Below are 17,626 nucleotides of genomic sequence, written 5' to 3' on the forward strand. Positions count from 1 at the left end.
TCCTTTATCAAAGATAAGGTGACCATATGTGCGTGGGTTTATCTCTGGCCTTTCTATCCTGTTCCATTGATCTATATTGCTGTTTTTGTGCCAGTACCATACTGTCTTGATTACTGTAGCTTTGTAGTATAGTCTGAAGTTCCATGTAGGTTTTTTAATTTTAGATTTGCCGTAGAGATGCCAGACCACCAGATAGCTGTAAGGTAAGATCCCAATTATTTATTTTTCAATTTAGTTAAAAGAGAAGAGAGCATGCTTTGTTCAATGAGCATTTAAAATGACTTGAGTCTCATTGTTTTGACCCTATTCAAATGTATTACTGTTATTATACTTTAGTATTGTAATCTCAGCATAAGTTAAGGGACATTGAAAATTCCCTGTTGGATTTTTTATAGCGACAGTGCTGATGTTAATGTCCTTGGGACCACACAGCGTTGATTGTATGAAAGCCTTTAAAGCCCTTTTCATTCTGTTTCTGGTTTAAGGTTATTTGAGCATGGACTTTGTGGAACCTGTAACTGATCATATTTCCTTCTATGCTTTGGCCTCTAGGAATCTCATAGATTTACATCCTATATTCTGTAACCGTACAGATTTTATTTGGTGGCCTATCGTTGCTTCTGCCTCTACCTTCATTTCCATTCCTTTGTTCCCCATTCACTTCAGTTTTCCTCATTCATTAATTTTATCCTGTTCTAGAGAATGACTTTCTATAAAATTTTCTATAAGCTGCCTGAATTCTTTTTATTTTTCTCATAATGTCATGTGGACATAACCGATGAGCTACACAATGAATGTGAGCTCTCAGGCCAAGAGACGTCTCCTTCTTTTGTGATTTTTCTTTCCTTTCTTGAAACACACAATTGTGGCAAAACAGTTTTGATTGGGTCTGTAGTGAGGTTGTTAATCTGTCAACTTTGTAGCCTTCAGAGTTTTAAAGCCAGGGCTATGTTCTATCAATGTAGTTTTATTCTGGAAGGGTTTGGTCAAAGCAAGTGATGGCCCTACATTTGCTGTGAGGATGGTGGTATTTTAACACTAGAGAGAGAGATGTAGTATCTTCAAATATCATTCTGGTAAAGTTTCTGTAGCACTTGCACTTCTGACACCCTTGGCAGAATTAAGTAAGTGTTGCCATTGGGCTCTAGTGAAACCTTTCTCTTTCGTTTTTTCTTGTTCCTGAAAAGAACGAATGTACAGAATGAACAAATTTTAGGCAGTTCCCAAATGGGCTAGATCAGATCAGTTAGCCCCTGACGTATTAAAAAAAAAAACGGAAAAAGGGTTGGCAGGTTAACGTCATAGTCCCAGGGATGCAGAGGGAGATGGTCCAACAAAGGCCGACTTTGGCTGTGTAATTAAAGGAGTTTGCAGTGATCTTTGGGTCAGTAGGTGAAAAGTCTTGGGACGGGGCTGGGGGGCAATTCCTGGCATGGAGGCAGAGTCTGGAGGGGAAGTCAGGAGTTCAGTAAGGAACAGACCTGCTCGAAAGAAGCAACGTTGGTCCAGAGTCTTGTGTCAAGTCAAGCATTCTGGGCAGATACAGGATGAAGTTGGAATCTATAATAAGAACTGACAGCCATAAACTGATTTTAAACTCAAGTAGCCTTGGGAATTAGAAAGCATGCCATCTAGGGAGCTGCAATGGGTCTGATCTTTTTAAAAGAAAAGTGAGACCAGAATTGGCTTTGTTGTATCCCTGTGTGTGTTAGGGTCTGAGCTAGGCTTTAAAAAAAATTTTTTTTTTTAATTTGGAAATAATTTCACAATTATAGAAAAAGGTAAAAGAATAAGAGTATACAAAAAATACTCTATGCCTTTTACTTAGATTCACCTGTTGCTACTATTTTATCACATTTCCATTATCATTTGTGAATTCTCTCTCTCTGTGTATATGTATAGATACACACACACATATGCTGCATGTACATATATATGTATATGATTTGTTTTTCCTGAATCATTTGAATGGTGCATGTACCATAGCCCTTTATACCTAAATATTTGGTGTGTAGTCCCTAATTATAGGTATTTTCTCTTACATAGCCATAGGAAAGTTGTCAAATAAATTTAACTTTGAAATAATATTTTTACCTAATTTGCCATCCATATTCAAATTTGTCAATTGGCTCACTAATTTCTTTTGTAGCATTTCTTTTCTCACTAGTAAAAGAGGATCTGGTACAAGCATTGCATTTAGTTGTTGTACCTGTTTTGTTTCTTTTAATCTAAAATATTTCCACAGCCCGTCTTTGTCTTTGGTTATGCCATTTTTGAAGAATAGACTTTCTCTGCAATTTTATATGCATGTTCTGATTAGATTCCTGGCCAGTATGCTGCATGATAATGAGGTGGTCTTCTTGGGGTATCACCAGATATCCATTTGCTCGTCTTTGTTAATGTTCATTTTGATAACCTAATTGAGGTGTTGTTCAGTGTCTCCATTGTATGATCACAAACTTTCCCCTTGCAACTACAAACAGCAAGTGAGAAGACACTTTAAGACCTACAAACGGCTTGCTTCTCATCGAAAAATTTCCCTGGATTTAGCGTTCATTGATGATTCTCGTTTGGCTAAGCTTTACTCTGATGGCTGCAAAATGTGATTTTATACTCTAGCACTTCCTCTGTATTTACCAGATAGTATCTGTTGTACCGTCAACAAGACAGCCTTCCCTTCTTACCCATCTTGTTTATCTGTCTGTTTTCAGTATGGGTTCCCATTTTTTCAGTGGTTTATTATTTATTTACCTTCCTTAAATTATATTGGTGTTTAAGCTGTTTCAGAATTGGCCAGTGAGAATGAAGCTGATTAAGATGCCCTAAATTACAAAACATCAGGTAGTAGCACATACAATTTTTAATCCATAAAATTGCTGCCACTGAAACCCAAAGTCCTGTTTCTGGGAAGTCTGCCTCTTCATCTGGTTGTTAAGGCTGGATTGTCCCTTTAGCCTGGAATTTCAGTGTCCTTAGCATATCACACAAGGCTTAAATCAGGGTGTGGCACCTGGCTGGGAGAGTTGTTTTTGACTTTTTGTTTTTTCTTTTTAAAATTGAAGAGAAATTCACATAACATAAAATTAACCATTTTAATTTGTATAATTCAGTGGCATTCATTATATTCATGATGTTGTTCAACCATCACCACCATCTAGTTCCAAAACATTTTCATCTCCTTTATAGGAGACCCTGTAACCATTAAAGAGTCGTTCCCCGGTCCCTGGCTTCCCCCAGCACCTGACAACCACTGATCTGCTTTCTATCTCTATGGATTTATTTATTTTAGGTATTTTGGAGATAAATGGAATCACACACTAAGTGACCTTTTGTGTTTAACTTCTTTCACTTGGCATGTTGTTTGCCAGGTTCATCCACCTTGTAGCATGTATCAATCCTTCATTCCATTTTATGGTTGAATAATACTCCATTGTATGGTTATACCACATTTTGTTTATCCATTCCCCAGCTAATGGACCTCCAGGGGGATTGTGAGTGAAGTTGGGGAGAAGAGAGGCTTGTACCCTGCCTTGTGCTGTGCTGCCTACTAGCCACGTGACCATGAACAAGCTACAAAACTGGCTTGTGCCTCCCTTTCCTCATTTGTCAAATGAACATAATAATAATATCTAACTCTTTAAGTGACTGAAGGATTGGCTTAGATAATATGTGAAAAGTTCATAGTATAGTACCTGGCAAATAATGGGCCTTCATAAACATTAGCTATTTTACTGTAGGATCGTCTGAGCATGGGTGGGGAGGAGAGAGAACACAAATGTGAGTTATAGTAGGTGTTTTACCATGGATTTGTTCTGTTGTAGCTGCTCAAACCTTTGTGCTTTGTTTAAAAACGAAAAGGCCTATCTGTTTTCTCTGCTTTGTGGTTTGGTGTTTTTGGCCCTCCCCCACTCCCTACCCCCCCATCACTGAACATGGGATTTTACATTTAGAAGCAGTTCAGTAGACAGAATGTCTGTAGTGGAATGTTACATAATTCACTTTTAGATTTGAAGAGCTCATTATAAAAAACCTGACACACTTCAGGAATATTAAATTACTGCAGATTGTGTGGAGCAAAGAAACATTATTGAAGCATTTCAGAATTCTAGGCGAGCCTGCATTTAACTGATAGGGTTTCACAGCTTTTACTGGGGAAAAATGATTTGAGTTGTCACATGGTTTCTGGCCCTAGAGGACTTTAATCTCCTTAATTACAAAGAAACGAATTTCCTAAATAATTTGGAGCTACTTCACAGCATTTGCTCAACCTCTGGCTTTTGGAAAATTAAAGGGGATGCCAGGGTCCTGGCTCTGGAATGTTCTCTCCGTACTGTAGCTTCCTTATGCAAGTTTTTATTAGAGATGATGCTGGTTTCCTTTCTTTATTGATATGGGGATGTACTTCAGGAATTCACAAGTAATGCTTATACCACTTGAACACAATCACATTTTGTCAAACAAGTGACACTGAAGATGCCCACAGAATAGGGAGAGGTTCTGTATTGTGGCTTACAAAGTTGAAGGAAAGAAAATGACCCATATCCAATCCAGTTTTATACATCTTTAAGAGTGCTTGAGATGGTATAAAACCCATATTTCAGTTCATTTCGGTGTTTATGGATTAGGTACCTACTGTGTGCAAGACCAGCATCATGGAAATATCTTGGCTTCTACCATTTCCTACAATTTGTCCTTAGAAAGCAGACTTAACCCGCCTTAGTTTCCTTCTCTGTGAAAGGAGGGTAATAATATGAGGCTGTGTTGTGACCTTGTATTCCTGTGTTTGTAACACAGGAAACTATTAGGGCCTAATATTTATTAAGTGCTTGCCAGGAGATGTGCCCAGACACCCTTCCAAGCATGTTACATGTGTGATCACAATTTCCACAGCCACTCCATGAAGTTGATACTGTTATCCCCATTGTAAAGGTATAGAAACTGAGGCAAAGAGGGGTTGCGTAGCTTCCTCAATATCACCTTGTTTGTAAATGGCTCAAACTACGAAGTTGGCCAAGAATCAGATCATAACACAAGTAAGGAGAGATTCTGTTACCCAGTCCAAGCTCATACTGCTAGCTGCACGACAGGCCAGTAAATTGAGAGATGAGGTCTTGGGGCAAGGGATAGTGACTATTTGGAAAGCCAGCAGAGCAAGAAGATGGTGGACTAATGTCCCAAAGAACCATCTTCCCTGAGTTAGAATTCAGGCTTCTTTTATACTAAAAGGGGAGGGGGTGTGGCTGGTTGTTACAAACTTCTGGGTGTTTTAATCCTTTGTTCTTGCAACTGTCTGTGTAACTCAGGTCACAATGTTCCTGTATACCTCCAACAAGGCAAATGTTATTCTCTGTTGTGCAACTTTTTATCTCTGTATGAATGGAAAAGTGTTATACCTTTAAAGGTCAGAGCCTTGAGAATGGCCTATCCTGTATATTTCAGGCTAAGACAACATTCTTAGCTTGTAGCAAAAGCAATAGAGTACAAAGGTTAAAGTAAGAGAAACAGATCCAATATGGAGTCCGATTTGTTCTTCCCTATTACAGTTCCATTTAATGGAGGGATCAGAAAATCTTTCTGCCTAAGGTACCTCTTTGAACTGAACCTTGAGAATGTCAGCAGAATTGAAAAGAAAAATTCCATAGAAAGGTAACAGCACAAGGGAGAATTGGGAAGATGGGAAAGTGTATCACCTCCGTACTAGACTTAATGCGTCCTTTTTAAATTTTGGTTGTTAATTTCAAGCCTCCTTGGACATGCTGGTCCTTCTGCCTGAGACAACCATTTATTTATTTATTACACATGGATTTATTGAGTACCCATTGGTCCTTTCCCTTATCATCCATGTGACAGAGGCATCATTCTTCAAGATCAGACAGTGGAGAACTTCTTCTCTGTGAAGCTTTATTGACTCTTTCAAGCGAAGGTGAAAGCTTGCTCCTTTGTAACCCAGTATGCCCAGTTTTTGTCTGTTTTCATTCTGGTCATGTGTATCGTAATCCCCTACATGACTGACACCTCTGCTAGACTAAATTTCTTTGAGGACAGGAATCAGGCTTTGACTCTGTACTGTTGGCCTGCATGGTTGTGCAGTACATGTCTATTGACATGAATGAGCCAGCACTTGCACCTGGCCTGTTGTAGGTTCTTAGTAGATATTTGTTGCAATGAAATGACTAGTATTATTAATAAAATTATCTCTTTATATGACCAAGTTTTGTGACTCTGTCATCTCTCATGGAATGTTGTCTTTTGAGGGCAAGAGGTTAGGAAGTGGGTGAGGGCTTAGTGGCATGGTGCAGATAGATGGCACAAAAGTGGCCGGAAAAGTTCTCATTTTCAACATATGGTTTCATGGACCCCATTCTAGGAAGATAATTTTCCATTTTCTTTAGTTGTAGCCTTAGATCCTCTACTTTAAGTACCTTCATTCAGGGCCAATGCCCTCCTAAAAAATAGTTAGTTTATGAAACAGTTTGTTAAAAGCAAATGAAGAAAGCAGATATCTTTGGATAAGGTGTGAATTTCCCCATATTTAAGCCTTACTACAATTTATATGGCTTTTATATTAGCCTTTCTAGTTAAGCCATGTTTAATTGGCATGATTAAGAGATTTTGGTCATTATTCTTTTTGAGCTGCAACTGGCGTTCAAGGTCAGCCTTTTCAGATGAAAAGTTCTAGATCTGTGTCATGAGCTAAGAATTGGCTGCACAGTTTGAAGATCCATTTCCAGTAGCTTTATCTTAATATTCTTTAAAAATGGATAACTCCTGAAATGTTTATTTTTAACTGAATTCTCACATATAACTATCAGAGAGACGGTCCCTGGGAAAGATTGTTGACTTGACACTGGGAATACATTCATTCAGTTTAAATGAAATCAAATGAGATAACGTATGTGAAGCAGGAGCTGAGGGCATAGTATATAGTAAATGTGTAGTAAATACTGGCTGTAATTGAAGTGGTATTATTATCATTATTATCTCTTCCCAGCACAGTGTCTGAACTTAACAGTACCTAGTCGTGTGTAAGGCATATTTATTAAAGAAAGAAGGGATGAAATGTGTGTCTGCCTGCCTCTTTCCTTTTCCTTTCCTCCCCATGTTAAATGCTTGTCTGCTCTTATAGCTGTGGGAAAAGCTGACATAAAAATGGGCTTGCTGGAAAGTTTCTCAGCACCATTTGTCACCTTACCCTTGGAGCCCAGTTGTATGTCAACTCCACGTTCCCTCTGATGCCTGTCAGTGAGGGACAGACCACAGGTCACTTCCCTATGATCTGCTTCAGCTGCCAAAGCTCTAGTCAAGCTTGGCTGACGTATGGGTGCCTCTTGTTGGAAATGTCTCCATGGGGCTGCTCAGGAAATACGCCTGTGCTGTATTTTCTGGGTGGCATCTAGTGCTTGACAATAAGAAACATGGAAAGTAAAGAACTGAGTTTTGCTTCTCTTGAAAATCCAGAGTTTTAAAGATCTGTTTTGCATTACGTATTGTGAGTTTTGCGGATAAGGCCCTAATTCTCTTTGTTGTATGAACCCTGGTGATGGCTTAATGAAACCATGTGAACAGTTTATACATGGAGACCAAGCTTTTCCTGTCTTTGTGTGTTTGAGAGTTCCTTTTTGCCCTCCTAACTTCTAACTTCACCAGGGTGGTTATTCTGAATGTTCTCTTCCCTTGATTTGCAGCGCTCGAAAGGAGTGAATGAAATGTGCAGCTCGGGGTGTCATTTCTGAAGGGAGGAGTCGTTTTCTTGGAGAGGAGTCCTCAATGAGCCTGGCCGAGGCCCGGGATCTGTGTGAAGTGGACTAAGGATTTAGTAGGATGTCAACTGAGACAGAACTTCAAGTAGCTGTGAAAACCAGCACCAAGAAAGACTCCAGAAAGAAAGGTAGGGCTCAATCTGTTCCTTTCCTAATGGCTACCTATTGTACAGGAATGAGTTTTTTTGTCGCTGGAACGGTATTTGGTACTATCTTTGTGATTGCATATATTCTAAAATAATCACCAACATTATTTGGTGTTTTTTTGTATTCACAGTATCATATTTTAATGGCTCGTCCTTATTCTCTGGGTAAAATCCAAAATTCTTTTCATAATATGCAAACAAAGCCCTTCTTTAACTGATTTCTACCTATCCCTCCAGCAACGTCTCTGCCCAAATCTGTGATGCATCCCCCGCAACCCTGTTTGCCGTCCAGGCATTCTGTGTCTTGTAGTTCACCTTTGCATATACCAGTGATTCTCAAACTCCAGCCACACAAAAATCACCTAGAAGACTTGTTACAACTCAGATTGCTGAGCCTCCTGCCCAGAGTTTTTGGTTCACTAGCTCTGGGGTGGGGCCCAATATGCGTTTGTAACAAGTTCTCAGATGTTGCTCATGCTGTTGGTCCAGAGACTAGACTTTGAGAACCCCTGGACTGTCTCTTCAGCCTGAAATACTTTTGTTGCTCTCCACTTTTTCTTAACACTGACTCCTACTTATTCGTCAGATTTGAGCTTAGTGGGGCCTCCTGGAGGGCCTTTCCTTACTCCCCAAATTGGGTTATTTGCTTTTGTTTGTTTTGTTTCATTAGCACTTTGTTAGTAGATCACTTTCTTAGAAACACCCTGTTTTTTTTTTCCCCTTTGTCAGCTATACTATACAGTCCTTCAGAGCTGGATCCCTTGTTCACCCTTTTAACTCCCAACAATTGGAAAGTGTTTGACACAGAGGAGGCACATAGGTATTTGGTAGAGAAGACCGGCATGCATAGTGTGATAATAAAATAATTCTATCACTGTTCACGATTTTTGGAGAATTTGTTCCTATGGCTTTATGACCACATCTTTCATTAAGTTTGTCTCCTTGTTGGAATTAGATGTAAGCAACTTGTTGCTCTGTGTGTGTGGGGGGGGTGTGTGTATGTGTGGTGTGTGTTTTCTCCCTGTGGTTTCAGTTCTTTCCCTCCCCTGTCTTTAAAACTGCGTGGAAGAGGATTAATACAACTCTCTTTCAGGTCTTGAAATCTGTCAATATGGGCCTGCAAACAGGATGCCATTGGTTGCTTTGTATGGGCAGTGATTTGTTTGAGACGTTGCTGTCCCTGCCCAGTCATGTCTTCTGATGGCATTTGTCTGATACTCCATAGGAAGCAAGGGACATAAATGTAATACATATGCAGCTCTTGGACAGCCAGAACCCCAGGAAGGACTATACATTTTGCTTTAGATGTTGATTTGAAGCACAAATATTTTGGAAGCAGTCTATTTTATCCCCTGAAACCTAATGTAAACCTTGTTTTTAATGCATCATGGACTAAGAATAATAGAAGGAAGGCACGTGTGTGAGAGAACAAGTCTTGGGAGAACTGCTACATGGGGAAAAAAAAAAAGATTGCAGAGCCCAGTATGTACTAGAATTCAAATGCTTTTTCACTGGAAACTGACAAGTTATATTTTTGCTTCAAATTTAACCTTTCCACTAAACTTGTGCTCTTGAATGCTTAATGCATTAAAAATTGTACTTAGTGCATATCTTTTCATTCTTAATTTTAACATGCAAAACCAGAAGCATTCTAAAGAGAGGATTCAGATTTTTCAGAACATTGGCTTAGTTGAGAACTTGGAATGGGACTGTGAAGGTGACCTTTTTAGCTCCTCCTCACCTTCACGTCCTTAATAGCTCTAAAATAAGCACAGCACCTATGCAAGGAGTGTCCTCTAGTGAGTGGCTAATACCATGAAGTCTGGGCAGGCAGACCTGGGTTCCGATTCTGGCTATATCACTTCCTAACTGTGTGACCTTAGAATGTTACTTCACCTCTCTGAGCCTCATTTCCTTTCCCATAAAGTGAAGGTGTAATATTACAGAGCTCAAAGGCTCACTAGGAAGATTAATGAAATAAGGCAAATATAACAGTATAGAACTTGGCATATGTTAAAAACTCAACAAAGTTTCCATGTGTTCCTCTCATCCTCTTCCCCCTTCCCCCTACTTCTTCTCATCCCCTTCATTCCCTGTCATCTTTCTCCATCTTTCCCACCTCTCCCTTCTTTTTTTTTTTTTTTTTTTTTTTTTGCATTATGCGGGCCTCTTACTGTTGTGGCCTCTCCCATTGCGGAGCACAGGCTCCGGATGCGTAGGCTCAGGGGCCCAGCCGCTCCGTGGCATGGGGGATCTTCCCGGACCGGGGCACGAACCCGCGTCCCCTGCGTTGGCAGGTGGACTCTCAACCACTGCGCCACCAGGGAAGCCCCCACCTCTCCCTTCTTTGTCCTATTTCTCTTCTCCCTTTTTCACTCCATCCTCCTTCTCTTCCTCATCTTCATCAGAATCATCACATTGTTTTCTCTTACCTAAGGGGATCTTAAACAGTATTCAACTGATTTGTCCCAGAGCATGATTTTACAATTGTTTGTAATTATGCAACAGTGACAAATAGTTTTTTTTTTCTTGATACTCTTGTCTGGACCAAGGCAGCAGGAAATCACACATGTACATTAAGAAGAGAGAACGAGAATGTGCTGGTAACAGGATTAATTCATTTCCTGTTCTTTAGTTTTGACTATGGGATAGTAAGTATTCCATTAAACAAATGTTGCTAACTGGGTGAAAATAGGTAGAACTTTAAAAGGAAATAAGCAGTTTATATATTGATCTTGAATCTTGAGTTTAATAGTCTAACTAAACTCTTTTGCTAATACTTTCTCTAACCCCTCTTTGATTTTCTGTTGAGGCAATATATAACCTCATAAGTAAGTTTCTGGCTTCCTCTTCAATCCTTAAGTACTTGTTCTTTTTTTAATCTTATTCCATTGGTTGGGTCTGTCAATATAATATCTAGTAGAGAGTAGGTATCCTTAACTTTTACTTAAATTAATGGAAATGCCTTAAGTTACCTGTAAGTGTGATATTTAAGTATTTACTAAATATTCTTTATTAGTTTGTCTTCATTTATCATTTCTAGGAATTATTTTTTTTAAATCCTGAATTTTCATGTTGAATTTTATCATATGCTTTTTCTATATTTATTTCAATGATTATACATATATTTTCCCTTTTAGTTTAAAATCAATAATAAGTCATGGATTTCACTGATAGATTTTCTGATCTTCATTTCTGTTTATGATGTCTTATTTTCTATACCCTGTGGATTTAATTTGATATTTTACTTAGTATTTTTCTATCTATATTCATCAGTAAGATTGGTATATATTTTTCTTTTCTTGAACAATCTTTGTGCCTGATATAGGTCAAAGTTGATAACCTCATATAATGATTTTGGTGGTAAGGAAATAATAATTTTAGACTTCTTTATGAAGAAATATATATTTTTTAGTAATTTCATAGACTTTTAAGAAGTTATATATGCTTATTACTGAAAATTAGAAAAGACAAAGTAAGCATGCATAATCCTAAAAATTAAAAATAACTTTTATTATTTATTTATTTATTTATTTTTGTGGTACGCGGGCCTCTCACTGTTGTGGCCTCTCCCATTGCGGAGCACAGGCTCCGGACGCACAGGCTCAGCGGCCATGGCTCACGGGCCCATCCGCTCCGCGGCCTGTGGGATCTTCCCGGACCGGGGCACGAACCCGTGTCCCCTGCATCGGCAGGCAGATTCTCAACCACTGCGCCACCAGGGAAGCCCAAAAATAAATTTTATTAACATTCTAAGTTACTTCCTTCTGGACTGACTTTCCAGGATAATATGAGATTATACTGTTCATACAATTTTACGTCCTGCTTTGTCATCTGACATTCTGTCATAAATACATTTCTCATATTACTACCTGATATTACAGTATAGTAAAGTTTTTTCGTCTCTTGGCAAGATTTAGGTGGTTCACTGGGGCAGATATTTTGTTTCCTAAAAAAAATACCTGATAATGTAAGGCATCTATCATGAAAAAGAGTGGCAAAAAGAAAGTTAAGAAGCCCTTTATAATTCCTCACAAACCTATCACTCCAGTTCTTTAACCCAGGCTGTTGAAAGCAAGTCAGACAGATTAAAAAACAAGTCACACAGGAGCATATTTCACCACAAAATGAGTTTCTAGACAGGCCAAGTATGAGATGTAACTAGAGTATTCACAATTCAAATAAGGAGGGGATGAAAGTAGTGAGAAATAAAGTTGTTTTCTTCATTTCATTTTTATTGGATTGTGCCACTACACATAAAGCTTGTCAGATGGTACCTATTCTAGGAGTGGAATTTGATGGAGGACTGGAGGAAGAGAATGTGTATTTTCAGGTTCGGTACCTGCCATCGAAGGGGGAAGATTAGTTGACACAGTCTGTGGTAATCCTGGCATTAGGACACCCAGTAGAAGACTGTGGTAGAGGAACGGGTCCCAGGATGAGCAGACACAGACATTTCTGGGGATAGTGCCTGGAGTTTTTCAGGCAGTGCCATCTGGCAGCTTGGTGTCATGGAAAGAGCACTAACTTTGGAGTCAGACAGACCTGGTTTTTAATTTCTAACTCTTGTTCTTATCTGCTGTGTAACCAGAGATGGGTTATTTAGCCTCTTTGACCCTTGTCTTTAAGGATGTGTGATTGTGTGTGTGTGTGTGTGTGTGTATGTGTGTGTGTGTGTGTGTGTGTGTGTGTGTGTGTGTGTGTGTGGTGTATTACTACTCTGCTTGTTATCAGAAAGGCAAGCGAGATTATCTTGGGTAAAGGACCAGCTTGGGATCTGCAACATGGCAGTAGTGTGGTTAACGTTAGCTTTTCTGTCCTCTTCCTTCTGAGATCGTGGTTAAGTATTTTCTCCTTATATTCTAGAAATACCTGGAAATAAACTTATTCACTTTCCTTATATTTATATTAGAACTCATTAGTGAACAAAAACAATAAGACACTAACAATCTTTCCTCCCAGAAAGACTGGGCTCCAAGAATCAAGGCCCTGATGGAATCCAGGAGAAGTTGGTGGTCACATGGCAGACACCTTAGCTCTGGAGCCACATTGAACTGAGTTTGAACCCTGGCTGTGTGCCTCAGGAGCTGTGCAAACTTTGGGGAGGTTTCTTAGGAAATTCTGGTCAATTGTGATACGGAATTGTTTCAGGAATCCCACGTTCAGGGTCCTGATCCCTCAACTGGTCAGTGAGCCCTGGGAAGGAGCTCTGTTAATAATCACTGGCTTACCACTTAGGAGCTGATAAACTGCTATCGTATTTATTATCCCATTGGGTCCTTAGGACCCTGAGAGATTAATTTTTCAAAAAATCCTTTTACCAGGCCTTCAGTGCAGAGAGAGCTGCCTTTTCATTGCTTCTATCTGCTGCTTTTATCCTTCAGGGGAAGCAGACTTGGGGTCATCAAGACCTTGAATTTGGGTTCATAAGCCAGGTCCCCATGCTCTAGTTGTTCACCTTCAGGCAAGTCACTTCCACGCCTTGAGCTTTAGTTTCCTCAGGCACCCAGTGGATGTACAACTTATATTTGCTCGGCCAAATTTGGAATGTAGGATAGGCATTAATTAAGTAATTATTTTGTCTACAAATGTTTATCCAGCCCCAGCCCGGAGCCCTGCAGGAGCTCCGTGTTCTGCTGGCGAGAGAAACACTAGGGAAGGAGATTCTGACTTCAGCCAGTCCATAGAGTCCAAGAATTTCCACCTGAGGGGAGGCCCTTCTGATTTGTGTAGGTCTCATCCTTCCTGAAAATTTTCTTTTTTCCACCTGGCTACTTTTATTCATTTTAGTGAATAAAATTCATGCTAATTTATTCTGTGACTACTCAAAAATTTTATGTTTTGTTTTTACTCCAAATTTATATTTATTAATTAAAATCTTGCTTTTTTTTATCATAAGAAAGAAAACTCTTATGGAAACTCTTTTCACTGCTTTCCTGACCCAAAGCAAGTGGATTTTCAACTTAATAAATACAAGTAACACGATACTCTGAATGTCTGCATACATTGAAACATGAATAGCTTCTCTAGAAGTACTACAAGGTTAGAAGGAATTAGTGTTTGGGGGGCTAGAAGACCCTCTTTTTCAAGATGAGTTCTTAAGAGAAGAATGACTTGCCCACAGTCGTTCAGTTGGTTAGTGGTAGAGCCAGAGCTGGAACCCAGGAATGACTTCCCGGATGGTGTTGCTTGAGCTTATAGGTTCTCAACAACTTAACCTTTTTCGGATCAAGCTCATGGTGTGTTTGCTCCATCTTCTTTACATTGAAGACTCCTGGAAGAGCTCATGCTTTAGAATCGATAGACTGAAGTTTGCGTCAAGGCTTAGCACATTTTCTACGGGTGTATCTCAGGCTAGCTACTTAATCTTTCCAAGCCTCAGTTCGTTCATGTGTAAAATGGAGGTAATAGGACCTATCTCAAAGTGTTGTGATGAACACTACATGAGTCAGAAATATAAAACAGCTAACACAGTTCTCTGTACACAGACTCAAGATAAGGAAATTTTCCCTTTCCCCTCTGGCCCCCCAGCTGCCTACCTGAAAGGCAGCACTTTTCTTAGTGCCAGAGGATATAAAGAAGGGTAGAAGGTACTCTTTTCTCCAGAGGTGCATGGGGTAGTCAGGCAGTGACAAAAAAGTACTGGTCCATCTTCAAAAGGATGCTTGTTCCAAGAATAACTGGGAAGGTGGACAGGAAATACAAAGGAAAGTGGACCACGTTGTCAAGCTACATTCATTAATAACCATCATTTATTGCATGCTTCCTGCATGCTGGTCATTTTAGATAAATTGTCCCTAATGAGCCCAAATCTTACATCGCCCATGAAACACATAAGAAAATAACATCCAGAGAGATCAGGAGACTTGCCCCAGGTCACATGGCTTGTCTGCGTGGGCTGGAAAGCACAGTTTGTCCGATGTGAAAGCTGGTGCCCTCTTCCCTGAATGCATGCTATGGGTTTGCCCTGTGCCTTGATGGGGGTGTTGGGAAATGTGAAAAGGGGCTGCTATACTCTTTTTAGGGGTGGGTGGGCATGGAAAACAGATCAGCCGCCTCATGTAAATTTATGGCACTGTTCTGTCTTGTCAAGGTTTTGGATCTTGGTAAGCTAATGGCCCTCTGCTGACTCTGTGATTTGCAGGCTTTGGAAATTCAAGATCAAGGACTTAATAACAAGGCAACATAAATTTCTCTGGAGCTGGTCCATGAAACTCTTGGGCTGAAGGGTTTGAGAGTGAGGGAATACCGTTTTGGGTCTAGACGTCTAGTTTTTATGGAAAGACTGACTGCCGGATCACGTTACATGTGGTGGGGAGAGACTTCTGTATTCTCCCTGAGCACGTGGCCTTGAACTTATTACAGAGCACCTCACTCCTCGCCGTCGTTCCCTGAAGACAAACTCGCTTCTGGTTTCATGGGTGACTTCGTTCTAACTAGTTTCCTTACAAGAAGTCAGGCTTTCTTCAAACCCTCCTGCACACCTCCTCTCCTCCTTGAACATATTTCGTAACGCCAGCAGCACACCGCAGAGGGCAACCCAGCAAGCCAGCCTTCTGAGATCTGGTCCCTGCCGCTCTTTCTGTCCCTTTGCCTCTCTACACCCTGACCCACCCTGAGCTCGGGTCCCAGGACACACCTCTGCGACTTGGGTGCCTGCTGTTCCCTCACTTAGGTCATGTTACCCTGTTCACTGGGCTGCCTCCTGCTCAACCCTCAGAACCCAGCAGCCATTTGACAGAGACTTCATCCTTGATCATTTGAGCTTCCAAGTGCCCTCGATGAATTAATTAATAACATTAGCCCCTGCAACCTCCTAAAGATCTCTCAAAGCACTCATTCTCTTTCTCCCTGCTGCCCCTCTCCTCAGGATAGTTCAGGCTGCCTTCATCTGTCATCCAGATCATCCTAGCACCCTCTTGAGCAGTCCTCAGGTTTTCAGAATCGTCAGTCTCCAAGCTGTCCATGACACTGCTCTCTAATGGGAAGATCCGATCAGGTCCAACCTTTGCTTCAGACTCTTCCCGTGAACGGGCCCCACGGCCCTCAGGGTAAAGTCCACGTGGCTTATCGGAGCTTCAGGGAGGCCCTGCCCGGTCTGACCCCTCCTTATCTTTCCAGTCACATCCCTCACCACACTCTTCCAGAATGATACTCCACTCCCTGACTCAGCTGAATTAATTTCATTCCCCTGATCCTACCATGTTGTTTTTCATGTTTGGAATTTTGCAAATGTTTTTTCTTCTTCCCGGAATAGTACTTAAAAAAAAAAAAGAAATCTCTTCAAAGCCAACTCCAATTTTGCTTTAGTTTCAAGTTAGATATTACTTTCCCCAGAAATGCTCTGGGGACCTATTGCAACCCAACCAACGGGATCCCCAGCTGTGGTCATGACCAGTCTGTGTGCTCTCAAAGCACCTCACCTTTGCCCCTCTTAATACATTATTTTATTGATAATTATCTTTTTGTTCCTCTTTATCACTCTAGGCTGGGAGCTCTGTGAGTGCAGGGACTGTGTCTGGCTTCACTTTTACCACTAAGCACAATGTTGGAAGATGTAGGTGTGCAGCCATATTTGTTGAATGAATAAGTGAATGAATGAACTTATGACTGAGAAAGCCTCACGTGACTGGATTTGTGAGGGCTCCTGTAGCACCCTGCACTTATTCAAACATCACACCTGCCACATTTTTCCTATGCTTTTTGCTTATTTCTCTGTCTCTGCCAATAACTATGAGTTCCCAGCACAGCACTCGGAACATGGTAGGTATTCACTAAATGCTTGTTGAATTAATTATCATAAAGTGTGAGGGAGAATGATTTGCACAAGCAGAAAGGAAATTTAAAACCACAAACATCTCTCCTAAGAGCTGGCTCTAGAGATTCTTATTACGTGGCATTGAAAATTCCTCCCATTCAGTGAACTACCTCTCCTCTTGCGATGTGTGTCCAATCACATCTGGCGCTATAATTCAGCGTGATGTGGGCCGTATTGGTAGTAAGAGCTATAAGATTTGCCATATTAGCTCGTCCCACTGCTTCATTCAAGCTCAGTGTGCTGCCCCTGGCCATGGCTGGCCTTGAATTTTGATGTTTGGAAGAACAAAGCCCTTTATATTAGGCCTCCGAGTCCTGTGAGTCAGGTAAGGGTACACTCCTTCCCAGCGTCCTAGAGTCATCTTTGCAGATAATCAGTAAGTGGCCCAGAGCATGGGGTTTTTATTATCCACGTGGCTTTGCTGAGCAAAGGTCCCAGGTGTTTGGGGATGTCAGCAACCCCCTCCTATTGCGACACAGCTTCTGGGATGGTCAGAAGACATGTCGCAAGATTGCACATTTCTGCTCCATCCATCAAGAGAGCACCCACAGGTCAAAGGCAGAGGAGAGAGTAGAGTGGAGATGTCTCATTTAAGCTTGAAAACAACCTCTAGGCAAAAGCATTCCCATTTTTCGTGAGCAGCAGCTGAGGCTCAGATTGGTGAACAGCTTACCTGAGGCCACACAGCATGTGACAAGTTAGGGACCCATTTGCACCTAGATCTCTCTGACCCCAGAGCCTGTCCCCGTGCTTAACACTGGACTAAGCTGCTCCCTGTTGAATGGGTGTCCTCTTATTAATTACCAAGTGATACTTACACTGAAAGACATCTCCCTACGGATTCCAATAGCCGCACCGTTAGGTTGAGGTGGCCTCGGCAGCAGAAAGGAATGACGGCAGAC

The 17,626-nt window shown here is 40.8% G+C and overlaps 1 protein-coding gene across 2 annotated transcripts in view; it reads left to right on the top strand.

Annotated features, from left to right (window-relative positions):
• The first annotated feature begins 7,753 nt into the window (after nucleotides 1–7,753).
• DAB1 (DAB adaptor protein 1) overlaps nucleotides 7,754–17,626 on the top strand; it is a 294,648-nt gene continuing 284,775 nt past the window's right edge. For both annotated transcript variants that reach the window (XM_028488109.2, XM_055083962.1), the window contains exon 1: nucleotides 7,754–7,888. In XM_028488109.2, coding sequence (XP_028343910.1) covers nucleotides 7,822–7,888 — 67 coding nt within the window. In that variant the 5' untranslated portion in view covers nucleotides 7,754–7,821. The remainder of the gene's footprint in view (nucleotides 7,889–17,626) is intronic.

The sequence above is a fragment of the Physeter macrocephalus genome, chromosome 4, assembly GCF_002837175.3.
Source record: "Physeter macrocephalus isolate SW-GA chromosome 4, ASM283717v5, whole genome shotgun sequence".
Classification (NCBI taxonomy): Eukaryota; Metazoa; Chordata; class Mammalia; order Artiodactyla; family Physeteridae; genus Physeter; species Physeter macrocephalus.